This window comes from Alosa sapidissima, chromosome 23 (genome assembly GCF_018492685.1).
Source record: "Alosa sapidissima isolate fAloSap1 chromosome 23, fAloSap1.pri, whole genome shotgun sequence".
NCBI classification, from domain to species: Eukaryota; Metazoa; Chordata; class Actinopteri; order Clupeiformes; family Clupeidae; genus Alosa; species Alosa sapidissima.
The window spans coordinates 23387111-23399960 of NC_055979.1; the positions used below are offsets into that span (position 1 = coordinate 23387111).

At 43.3% G+C, this 12850-nt stretch overlaps 1 protein-coding gene across 1 annotated transcript in view; it reads left to right on the forward strand.

The window, feature by feature from the left end:
* Nucleotides 1–12850, forward strand: part of LOC121698265 (phosphorylase b kinase regulatory subunit alpha, liver isoform-like) — a 22775-nt gene continuing 9925 nt past the window's right edge. The window contains 30 exon segments of the mRNA XM_042080213.1: nucleotides 1–148; nucleotides 305–407; nucleotides 797–955; nucleotides 1035–1082; nucleotides 1328–1496; nucleotides 1697–1779; nucleotides 1876–1956; nucleotides 2358–2456; nucleotides 2607–2753; nucleotides 3376–3429; nucleotides 3575–3697; nucleotides 3914–4009; nucleotides 4138–4245; nucleotides 5517–5595; nucleotides 5765–5899; nucleotides 5987–6096; nucleotides 6197–6341; nucleotides 6436–6514; nucleotides 7859–8007; nucleotides 8257–8348; nucleotides 8350–8434; nucleotides 8656–8762; nucleotides 8974–9107; nucleotides 10099–10258; nucleotides 10449–10528; nucleotides 10832–10910; nucleotides 11105–11234; nucleotides 11978–12079; nucleotides 12206–12324; nucleotides 12730–12753. Coding sequence (XP_041936147.1) covers nucleotides 330–407; nucleotides 797–955; nucleotides 1035–1082; nucleotides 1328–1496; nucleotides 1697–1779; nucleotides 1876–1956; nucleotides 2358–2456; nucleotides 2607–2753; nucleotides 3376–3429; nucleotides 3575–3697; nucleotides 3914–4009; nucleotides 4138–4245; nucleotides 5517–5595; nucleotides 5765–5899; nucleotides 5987–6096; nucleotides 6197–6341; nucleotides 6436–6514; nucleotides 7859–8007; nucleotides 8257–8348; nucleotides 8350–8434; nucleotides 8656–8762; nucleotides 8974–9107; nucleotides 10099–10258; nucleotides 10449–10528; nucleotides 10832–10910; nucleotides 11105–11234; nucleotides 11978–12079; nucleotides 12206–12324; nucleotides 12730–12753 — 3054 coding nt within the window. The 5' untranslated portion in view covers nucleotides 1–148; nucleotides 305–329.

Consider the following 12850-nt stretch of genomic DNA (forward strand, 5'->3'; position numbering starts at 1 on the left):
GTCGCAAGCCAGAGGATGACTGCAGATGTTTACTACTGCATGAGCTAAGTCGTCTGTGTTTCATCAAACCACGGTTATGCGAACGGTATGATGTAAAAGGTGGAAGATATATCTGGGATTTCATTGCATTTGGGATATTGCAACTCAGGTGAAGATGGTCATGTTGACTGAGCAAACTGCGTTTCCTCATAGTTGTTATCAGCATGTGAAATTGACTCCGTACGGTGCCGGTTGTAGAATTGTCTGCAAATATTAGCTGTTCAATTTGCCATACCAGATGGTTATAATGACACAATGTTTTCAGAACAGTCGGAACATCAGCCATAAGAATGCGGAGTCGGAGCAACTCGGGTGTCAGATTGGATGGATTCGCCAGGCTCGTGCAGGAGACAATTTTGTGTCATCAGGTGGGTGATCAGATTCTTACGTTCTCTCTAGTTTGTGTTGGACCATTTCGTGTTATTCCTCACTAATGGCCTTATGAGTGTAACCACGTTAACCAAAATTGGTAACTGCCCATTCCAGGAGGAGGCTAAAGTTGCCCTTGCTGGTGTTCCCTTCAAATAAACAGCATCACATGACCAAAGGTCGTCTTTAAATAGACGGGGGTGAAAAATATTTGTATTATCTTCAACACCTACTGTAAGTAGGCTACTGGAGAGCCTCCCTGACCGATGCTTTCTGTGAAAGCATATGGCTCTTCAACAGTGTGAGGTGTAACATGAACCCAGGGTCAGTGCACCCTAGACTCTAAGCAATTAGACCAGTTTTTGATTTTGTTGCCCGGTTGATTTAGAATCCAGTGACAGGCCTTCTACCGGCCAGTGCCCAACAGAAGGATGCCTGGGTCAGGGACAATGTGTACAGCATACTGGCCGTGTGGGGACTGGGCATGGCCTACCGGAAAAATGCTGACCGCGATGAAGACAAGGCTAAGGCCTATGAACTTGAACAGGTGGATTTCAGTCTATTGTATTATTCCACTGTTTGTGTGAAGTGATGTGCATTTCAGCTGTTGACCTTGCTGTTTACAGAGTGTCGTCAAGCTGATGCAAGGCCTTCTGCAGTGTATGATGAGACAGGTGGGATGTTCTTTCAGTTCACAATTCCACACCTTAGTTTGTGTATGTAAGTGAAAAACCTCTCTCAGAGACCGTTTCTTGTTTGCGTCACCACTTAACTCCGAGTCATCATGTCCCATTATAGTTTCAGTGCAAATGACAATGGAAAATGGTTGCATTGAAACTGGAATGTGGTGTAGTAGGTGCATGTATGTCAATTCCACGTGTTCCTTTTTTGCTTGCTGAGCATGTCCGTGTTCCTGCAGGTGGCAAAGGTCGAGAAGTTCAAACACACCCAGAGCACCAAGGACTGCCTGCATGCCAAGTACCACACTGGCACCTGTGCCACTGTTGTTGGGGACGATCAGTGGGGGCACCTGCAGGTGGACGCCACCTCCCTCTATCTGCTCTACCTGGCACAGATGACCGCCTCAGGTCAGGCACGCCCGGGGGTCCACCTAGTTAAGATCTTTAGTGGGTGTAGGACTAGGGTACCTATCCGCAATATTTGGTTCAGGTCATATGGCTGTATTGAAGGGTCACTTGGTGGTCCTTGTTACGTGATATGAGTCGTGTACTTATTTGGATATAAATTGGTTATTATAATACTAAAATGTGCTTTACAATCCTACCAGGCCTGCACATAATTTCAAACTTGGATGAAGTGGCTTTCATCCAGAACTTGGTTTTCTACATTGAGGCTGCGTATAAAGTTGCTGTGAGTTTGGCCCTGCATTTACAATGACCATCTTTAGTCCAGATATACTTTCACTCACACTTGTTTCCTCTCCCTGACATGGGTTTGTATGCGTAGGACTATGGCATCTGGGAGAGAGGGGACAAAACCAATAAGGGGATCCCAGAGCTCAATGGAAGTTCTGTGGGAATGGCAAAGGTATGACAGAGGTCAATGGCAATTACACTGCAGATATACATTAGTTGTAGTTGTAGTTAGTAATGTATATTTGAAGAGTTCAGATGCAAAACCCTCTAAATCCGTCTGACTACTTTTCTTTTAAATGAGCATTTAAATTCAGGCTCCTATAGGTTTTTACCTATAAATCGATATTTCAGACCAGGAAGAGAGTGGTATTTAGTGGGTTTAGAAGTTAAATTATTTGATTAGCGTATACTATGTGTGGAGAGCATCCCCTCACCATCTTTATCTCATTTTTGACATAGGTGGCATTTAGAGGCTTTTGCATCTGAACCCTTCATTTGCTTCAGATTTGATATGTGTGTGTGTGTGTGTATGAAAGGGAATATCAGATGTTTTATTATTTTTAAAATATTAAGGCTGCCCTGGAGGCCATTGATGAGCTGGACTTGTTTGGCGCTCACGGCGGGCCCAAATCAGTTATTCATGTACTACCAGACGAGGTGGAACACTGCCAGGTAGGTCTGCATCTTACTGCTCCATTTATGCAAGTTGACTAACTAGCTTGACAGGCAAGTTTGCTTGCAGTGATCGAGACTGCCACACTTTGGCAATGATAAAAGCTAATTAGCTTTAGCCTCTGATTACAAACGCGCTTTTTCCCCCAGTCTATTCTGTGCTCCATGCTTCCGAGGGCCTCCACATCAAAGGAGATCGATGCTGGACTTCTGTCAGTCATCTCTTTCCCTGCGTTTGCTGTGGAGGATGCCGACCTGGTGAATCTGACAAAGGGAGAGATCATCTCCAAGCTGCAGGTACTTTCCTCTCACAGAAAGGCCAAGAAACATCATTTGATTAGCGTTAGGATGAGCGTGAATGAATGAGTGACATCATTTCACTCTGTCTCAAATTGCATACTTACACTTTAATACACTTCAGTACACTTTAATGCAGTGCCCTGTGTGCTTACTCATGGAGTGTGTGAATTTCACTTAAATAGGAACATTTAAATATAAATCTTTGGTGTCCTCTATTTGACAGTGACATAGTCATACTGTGTCAAAACATAAGCAGTTTGTGTTATAACTTATGCTTGTACCTCTGTAAAGAGTATTTTCCACTGCTGCTTCCCCATTTTTTAACCGTGATTATCTCGAGTTTGAAAATGCTCTCTCCCCTTCCGCTATGTAGCCAAGATGGTGTCCGTTGAGGGCGAAAACATTAAACGTTTTGACCGTTATGTGCACCATCCGGGGACTAGCAGGGCACTTTGTGTCGTTGGAATTTTCAGTGTGAATGCACTCATGCACTTAAATTAGGTATTGTGAGTGCACAAATACGCCAATTGAGACACAGTGATAATTTGATTAGCTTTAGCATGAGTGGGATGGAAGGAGTGACTCAGACATACCTATTGTCTATGTATTTACATAACAGGGTCGGTATGGTTGCTGCCGATTTATTAGAGATGGATACAGGACTCCAAAGGAGGTAGGTGGAGGTGTTGTGAACCTATACATAATTCCCTCTTCGAAATCTTTGTTAACCTGATTTGACAAACAGACCAGATGTCCTGTTGTAAAACTGATTGATTGAAAGGGTTACATATTGAAAAGTGTTACCTCCACCTTTGTAGGACCCCACCCGCCTCCATTATGATCCCGCTGAGCTGAAGCTTTTTGAGAACATTGAGTGTGAATGGCCAGTGTTTTGGACCTACCTCATTATAGACGGGGTTTTCAACGAAGACCACGTGCAGGTAGGACTCTCCTTCTGACTGGGCTGTAGCTACGCTCATCACTCCGGCTTGTCTCTGTTGAAAGCTGTGAAACTGTGTTTCTCTTTAGGATTTGCATCACATTAAATGGCTGGAATGGGTCACTGCAGGACACTGTGCTCACGCCAGAGATTATACTCATGTTTGTCCACAAGGAGGTGGTGTGTCCCGGCAAGTAACTGCCTATTTGTTGAACAGGTTCAGGAGTACAGAGAGGCTCTGGATGAAGTCCTGATCCGTGGGAAGAACGGGATCCGACTGGTGCCTGAGCTCTACGCTGTACCTGCAGAAAAGGTAAAAGTGTGCTCATAGCTGACCCTGTCCATAAACAAATGCTGTCCCAGACAATTTGAGGAGGTTGCCCAATACAGATCAGAAAAAAAAGAAACCTGGATTGTGTTCATCTTGATGCTGCCCCTCAGGTGGAGGAGGAGTACCAGAGCCCTCACACAGTGGACAGAGTCGCTGCTGGCCAACTACCTCACCTGTGGGGACAGTCCCTTTACATCATAAGCTGTCTGCTAGCAGAGGTAATAGCCTTTTTGATTGAAATATTAGCACTAGTTATTTTGGTCACGGATCCATACGATGATACCATATCCTCCTGGGAACCAAGGAAAAAAGTGTCCAACAATTTCTTTTTTTTTTGTGATTTCCTTTCTATTTAGGATTAAAAAAACATCTTACAATTTTTATTTTTTTAAATTTATTTTTATTTTAAATGTTATAGCATGTCCCCTGTGATGGACAAAAGGACCATTTTACTATGAAAAGGTAGCCATGAATGCTTTTAGTGGTATTAAATTAAGGGTAAACTTAACCAAATATAAGGGAAAATGTTATTTATCCTTCTAGACTACTTTATTTGCCTTTTTGGACAGTTGTATTTCTTTGTTCATTTCATTTTCATGTTTTTCTTTCATCTACGATAATTCATTTTTTAGTCTTACTCTTCCTCGCTATCTTCATGAGGCACAGGTTCATAGTCCTCATCTCTGTTTTACTCTGTTTTACTCACCCCCCCCCCCCCCCCCCCCCCCCCCCTCATTCATCCTATACAAATGATCTCCTAAATTTCCCAAAAAATCTGAATATTTTGGTCCTGGTGTCCATTATAATGGACATTCATAAAGTCACTATTATTTCAAAATGTAAATAACTTAACTTCTTTCAAAATGAATCATATGATTCCTGACATTTTCATTAACAAGACCAGATATTGCCATCATAATGAATGCTTAATAAGAAGAAACTATTTGACTTATCTCTCCTCCTTCCATAAAATGTGCTTGTTTTGATGTCAACCATTTTTGGAGAACCAGGAAGAGGAGGTTCCCAGCAACCCAGCCAATCACATGATATATCATTAGAAAGCCCAGGATGTCCTCTTTAAAAGACCACAGGAATTGATAGAATAGCTCAAAGGGGTGAAGTGATATGCTTCTAGAACTTATGTCCACTACAGAGGACATAGGTCTATGGATTGGTTCTCAGGAGGATATATAAGCAGTGAATACCACTTAAATTATTTATTATTTTTTAAATTTATTTATATTTATTTTTTATATAGATTCTATGAATGATGCACTAACTGGAGAGCACTTTAAATTTTGTTGTATCTGTGACGATGACAATAAAGATATATTCTATTATTTTCTATTCTAAGGATGTAGGATATGAAATGAAAAAAATATAGAATGAATTCAATGCTTTTGTATTTTTATATTTTTATATTTGTAATATTTGTATGTTTAGCATTTTGTAATGTACAGTTTTGCTTCATGTTTCTCTCTCTGTCCAGGGATTCTTGGCTCCAGGAGAGATAGATCCTCTCAACAGGAGATTCTCCACCTGCTTCAGACCTGATGTTGTTGTGCAGGGTAGGGAGGAATTTTCACATTCAAGCATATCATGCCTTAATATACATTTAATTTGTGTAGCCAAGCACATTTGAGCCTTGTGTCATATGGCTGGAGTGAGTGTATGAGAAACTTTTTAAAACTGTTTGTTAAACTGCCCTGTCTGAGGCTGTGTGGTTTACCCTGCTAGTGAGTGTGGTGTCAGAGACTGACCAGATCCAGGCACTGCTGAGGAACCACGCCATTGATGTGGAGACGGAGTCTGAGGTGCAGCCCATTCGGATCATGCCCGCTCGGATACTCAGCCTTATCTACGCCAAACTGGGTACGCCTGCTGCCATTCTGCCAGTTTCCTGGTTATTTCTAATCAAATTGGAATTAACTTTAGTGTTTGGGGTGGGGTTTTTTTCAGGGAACTGCAAGAAGCTGAATTTGACTGGTCGACCTTACAGGCATATTGGGGTTTTGGGAACTTCAAAGTTTTACGAGCTGAGAAATCGTACCTATGCGTTCACGCCTCAGGTGAAGACTCCTTTTTTAAACCCATATCCAGTATTTTTAAATCTACTTGACTCTACTGTGTGTGGATTTGCAGTTGATTTGCTTCACCACTTTCTTGTAGTTCATTGACCAGCACCATTTCTACCTGGCGCTGGATAATCAGATGATAGTGGAGATGTTGCGTAATGAGCTCGCCTACCTCTCCAGCCGTTGGAGAATGACTGGAAGGCCAACTCTGACCTTTCCCATCACCAAGAGCATGCTAGGTAAGCTTTGAATACTTCTCATTCACCAATATCTTAATAATGGTTTTGGCATCTAAACGTTTTCAGTTTGATCCTTACTTGTATTCTTCTTCAGTGGATGAAGGTGAAAGCATTGACCCATGTATCCTGTCCACCCTGAGAAAGTTACAAGATGGATACTTTGGAGGGGCAAGGCAAGTATATCTGCATGCAGCAAAACATTTCAACAACAACACATTACATTTATATAGTGCTTTTCTCGATACTCAAAGCGCATCACATGGATGGGGGGACCTCACTAGTAACCATCACCAATGTGTAGCACCCACCTGGGTGATGCACGGCAGCCATTATGCGCCAGAACGCTCACCACACACCAGCTTGAGGTGGAGAGTGAGGGAGTGAATGAGCCAATTACAGTGGAGGATGATTAGGGGGCCAGATTGAATGAGCCAGGTTGGGAATTTAGCCAGGACACCGGGGAACCCCCTACTCTTTGCGATAAGTGCCATGGGATCTTTAATGACCACAGTGAGTCAGGACCTCGGTTTAACGTCTCATCCCTTTCAAAGGGCTGTTTATCTCTCAGTCTTCAGCTGTCCAGACTATTTTGCTCCTCCTAGATAATTTTGTGCTTATTGCACTGTACTGTTTATCAGGTTTTGATCGCGATCTTGTCATGTACACCGTAGGCACAGAAAAATTGCGCTCTGTTAATTATGCCAATAAAGCAATTAGAGGATGGTGCATCATGATCATCACTTAAAGGAACATGCCAAATTAACTTTTTGCCATCTACCTCAAAGGCTAAGTGAAACAACCCACTTCCATTGAACTATGCCAATTAGGCTAACAAGGTCTGGTGTTGATGGCCTGGTGTTGATGGCTTGGTGTTGATGGCCTGGTGTTGATGGCTTGGTGTTAATGGCCTGGTGTTGATGGCTTGGTGTTGATGGCCTGGTGTTGATGATCTGGTGTTGATGGCCTGATGTACAAGGTACAAGGTACAAGGAAGTTTATTGTCACATGCATATAGTTACTGGAAGTAAGAAATGCAGTGAAATTATGTCTGGTGTCAGCCTATTTGTGCAAAGTTGGGGGGGGGTAAAAAAGTGCAGTAGAAGAGGGGTTTTAGTAGATTAAGTGGCAAGGGCTGCATAAAAAAGGTGGGGGAGGATTGGGATTGGGTGGGGGGGCACCAACAAGGAGCACCCAAGAGCAACAGGGGCAAGGAAAAAACTCCCTTACCAAGGAAGAAACCTTGGGCAGATCCACGGCTCAAGGGGCTAACCCAACTGCCAGGGGTCTTGGTGTGTGTGTTGGGGGGATGACAGGGGAGATGGGATAGTGTGCTGTGTATGTGGGGAGAGGGCAGTGTGCAATATGTGTGTTGGAGAAGCTTCCTCATGAGACAATGTGCTGTGTATTGGGGGGGGGGGGGGGGGGGGGGGGGGGGGGGGGGCAGGGACTTACTATTGCAAGCAGAGTACTGTATGTAATTTATGTGAGTGATGACAGTGAAGATGTGTCCTTCTCAGGGTCCAGATGGGAACTCTGTCCAGCTTCCTCACCACCTCCTTTCACACCCAGCTCAGCTTTATGGACACAGACTCAGATGACAACTTCCTGGAGGATGAGGAGGACGAGGAAGATGATGAGGAGGAAGAAGAGAGTTATGCTACTGCAGGTACCGACTCATGACTCATGACACTGTGTAGCAGATGTGATTCTGTTGTTGTCATTAATGTGAGGCTGATGTCTGTAAGACACCACTAAAGAACTGTTCATATAACATTAATATTCGGTCACGGGGGAAGTGCACAGTACACCATTTTAACCCTGGCATTTAATAATTCAGTACCTTTTTCATTATTGGGTCTGTTAAATGCATATATATATATATATGGTTAAATGCGTGTTTGTGTGGCAGTGTCAGTGGGCAGCGCCAGGAAGGACCTGTTTGATCAGTACCTCACGGATCTTGTGCAGAGCACTGAGGCCAAAAGTCATCTCCCTCCCATCCAGAGGGGGGCAGCACCATGTCTTCAGTGCAGAGCACACTACCAGAGATATCCTGTCCTTCATGGCTCAGGTCCAGGGCCTCAACATCCCCAGTGAGTCTGTGATCCAGGACAGGCTTGACTGTACCAGAGATGTTATGTACACTAGACACAACACACTACACAACACTAGACCTATAAGTTCACTAAGTGCTCCTAATTGCATTTGATTATTTAATCTTGAGATCTAAAGTTAATACATCAGGAGATGTTGCAAGCAGTTGTAAAAGGTCTCCCAGGTTTATTTCTCCCCGTAAATGTGTTTTGTGTTACAGAAGCTTCAATGTTCTTGCCTGTTACCTCTGTGATGAATAAGCACCGCAAGTCTTTGAACCTGCTGGTGGTGCCTCAGCACCATCACCACCCCACACCACCAGCGAAGGCAAGTCATTCTCCGTACAGATGCTGAGAAAGTTCTAGGCCCTCTAACCCTAGGGTTTTATATTTATGAATGCTTCAGATATTTCAGATATAGAAGACATGTTAAATTCCTATATAGACATACAGCTGTATTCTTCTGTAAATCGTGTCGGTGTGAATGTGTCCCCAACTATATTCCTCTGTAAGTCGTGTCAGTGTGAATGTGTCCCCAGGCACACAGCGCTGATCTGCACCTGCCACGTGATGCTCAGGGGAACACGGACTTCGCCTCGCTGGTCAGACAGTTGAAGGAGTGTCCCACTCTCCAGGACCAGGCCGATATCCTCTACGTCCTCTATGCCATGAAGTGAGAGTTGACGCCTCACACAGACGCCCACATGCGCCAGCAACTCATTAGACTGTGTTAGAGGCTAGAGTGTTAGAGGCTAGAGTGTTAGAGTGTTAGAGGCTAGAGTGTTAGAGGTTACAGTGTAAGAGGCTAGAGTGTTAGAGTTTAAAGTGTTAGAGTTTAGAGTTTAGAGGTTAGAGTTTAGAGGTTAGTGTTATAGGTTAGTGTTAGAGGCTAGAGTGTTAGAGGCTAGAGTGTTAGAGTTTAAAGTGTTAGAGATTAGAGTGTTAGAGGTTAGTGTTAGAGTTTAGAGGTTAGAGATTAGAGGTTAGAGATTAGAGGTTAGAGATTAGAGGTTAGAGTTTAGAGGTTAGTGTTAGAGGCTAGAGTGTTAGAGATTAGAGGTTAGAGTTTAGAGGTTAGTGTTAGAGGCTAGAGTGTTAGAGGCTAGAGTGTTAGAGGCTAGAGTGTTAGAGGCTAGAGTGTTAGAGGTTAGTGTGTTAGAGTTTAAAGTGTTAGAGGTTAGTGTTAGAGTTTAGAGGTTAGTGTTTAGAGGTTAGAGATTAGAGGTTAGTGTTATAGGTTAGTGTTAGAGGCTAGAGTGTTAGAGTGTTAGAGGCTAGAGTGTTAGAGGCTAGAGTGTTAGAGGCTAGAGTGTTAGAGTTTAAAGTGTTAGAGATTAGAGTGTTAGAGGTTAGTGTTAGAGTTTAAAGTGTTAGAGTTTAGAGGTTAGAGATTAGAGGTTAGAGATTAGAGGTTAGAGATTAGAGGTTAGTGTTAGAGGCTAGAGTGTTAGAGATTAGAGGTTAGAGTTTAGAGGTTAGTGTTAGAGGCTAGAGTGTTAGAGGTTAGTGTGTTAGAGTTTAAAGTGTTAGAGGTTAGTGTTAGAGGTTAGTGTTTAGAGGTTAGAGGTTAGAGATTAGAGTTTTAGAGGTTAGAGTGTTGGAGGTTATTCACCTTCACACTGTGGTGTTTGTTTGTTTGTTTGTTTGTGCGTCTGCATCCACAGGGGACCAGACTGGATTGTAAATTTGTCTGGGTCTGGTGGTGGGGCCACTGTACGCTCCCTGATCGAGGAGCTGTATGTCAGGGCTGGATCAAGCAAGGAGTGGGGTCTTATCCGATACATATCTGGCATCTTGCATAAGAAGGTGGAGGTTCTTGCTGAGGTAAGGATATTGAGTACATTTGTCTGTGAATATGAGCGTTTGCTGTTTAGCTTTGTTGGTGTGTGTTTGTGTTGGGTGAGCCCAGGCATGCACTGACCTCGCCACTGTTTTGCTTTGTGTTTGTGTGTGTGTGGTGTGTGTGTGTGTGTGTTTGTGTTGGGTGGTGTGTGTGTGTGTTGTGTGAACCCAGGCATGCACTGACCTCATCTCCCACCAGAAGCAGCTAACAGTGGGCCTCCCCCCAGAGCCGCGAGAGAAAGTCATCTCCGCGTAGGTGTCCCACACTCAACAAGTCCTCAGAAAAAACAAATGAACACACCCCTGTTTTGCTCTGCTTTGCTGTGTGTGTGTGTGTGTGTGTGTGTGTGTGTGTGTGTGTGTGTGTAATAAGACCACCTGGAAAGTAGCCCGTAAGTTTGAGACCCCTGTATTTGGCAAACCACTTGTTCATCGTCTGATTTTCTTTTGCTCTGTTTAAAGCGTCAAACACTGACTGACTGTTCTGTAATGTTGCTATGATATTTTTACAAAACAGTGTATATGATATTTTTAATCTTCTCTTTACAACTCCAGTCCTTTACCACCCGAGGAACTCAACACATTGATCTATGAGGCCAGTGGACAAGACATCAGCATTGCAGTCCTTACTCAGGTCAGAGTCCTAAGACATATTACACAGTGAAACAAAAACAACCCAGAGATGACAGGAAATATGCCTGACGGAGTGCATGTCTAGAGTATGGATGAAAAATAGCACTGTGTATAGTGCCTAGACCCTGTTCTTAGGAGGATTTTTGTTCTTCCTGTTGTAATTTTCCCTGCTCTCTCCCTGTCACTTCCTCTCAGGAGATCATGGTGTACTTGGCCATGTATATCCGCTCGCAGCCGGCCCTCTTTGGGGACATGTTGCGCCTGCGCATCGGCCTCATCATGCAGGTGATGGCCACAGAGTTGGCCCGCAGCCTCCACTGCTCTGGTACGTGACCAGACATTCTGTTTATATACCACCACAGGCCACAGTTTATACACCACAGAATCCAATAGTGATTCAGTTTATACATCACCACAGAATCCAATAGTGATTCAGTTTATACACCACCACAGGCCTCAGTTTATATACCACAGGCTCCAATACTGATTCAGTTTATATACCACCACAGGCCTCCATTTATATACAACCACAGACCTTAGTTTATATACCACAGGCCTCAGTTTATATACCAAAGACTTCAGTTTATATACCACCAGACCCCAATACTGATTCAGTTTCTACACCACCGCAGGCCTCAATACTAATTCAGTTTATATACCACCACAGACCTCAGTTTATACCACCACAGACCTCAGTTTATATACCACCACAGACCTCAGTTTATATACCACCACAGCCACCAATACTGATCGAGGACTGAACTAATTTGGTCTTTAAGCTAAACAAGCAAATTTCCTGTTGCTTGAGTAATACTGTTTTCGTTTGTTATTTATATTTATTGTGAAAACATTAACACAACATTTTATTGTGAAAACATTTGCCTACAAGTGTCAAGAAAAGGGAAAGAATTTTTTCCATTTACTCAGCTTGTTTACTTGTATTGTAGGCCTACCTAGCCTTCTACAGTTATGTTCAAGCCTATTAGCTCATGTTAATGTAATGCTACATCAGACTTCATCCATCTGGTCTCTGTTCCTCGTTCTCCCTCCATCTTTCACTGGCTTCAGGTGAGGAGGCCTCTGAGAGCTTGATGAACCTCAGTCCATCAGACATGAAGAACTTGCTCCATCACATCTTAAGTGGGAAAGAGTTTGGGGTGGAGAGGAGTGGTGAGTAGCTTCCACTCTAGTAATTCTCCTCTGAAAACTGTATTCGGTCTTAACATACAGGGGAGAATGACGTCTTAAAATATATGTGTGTGTGTGTGTGTGTGTGTGTGTGTGTGTGTGTGTTAGTGCGGCCACTTGAGTCCACGGCGACCAGCCCAGCCATCTCCATTCATGAGCTGGGGCATACTGGAGCCACCAAGACCGAGCGCACTGGCATCAGAAAACTGAAGAGTGAGATCAAACAGGTACACACACTAGAAATAGGGAACAGATTAAATGCAGTACCTATGCTCTGTACTGATGCTTTTGCATGCCATATTTCAGTTAACTTAGTGAATTTTAAGAAAACGGATTTACCTTTGTTAACAGTTTTTCAACTGCTGTCTTGCCGTTTGTAAGATAATTGTTATAAGTGGTTTCAGACAATGCTTGTAATATAATTGTCTTAGATGGTTTCAGATGATGTGATACAATCACAAGATGGATCCTAAATGTTCCCCTGTAGGAATTGGGAAATGCTTTTAAAAATGCATCATCCTGAACTTTCAATTTCTACTTTCTTCTTTTTTCATACCCAGTATGGGAAAACAAATGGTTATTTTTTGATGAACCAGTGATCATGTAAACAACTGGCTTCCCTCTGATTTCAGCTGGATGATTCGAGGCCTGCAAGCGTGGGTTGAGTTTGTTGCCATATTTATAGGCATGCTGACTCTTAATCCACAGTGCTAGCCCACCACTCAGTCCCATAACATATACGACTCCACCCGC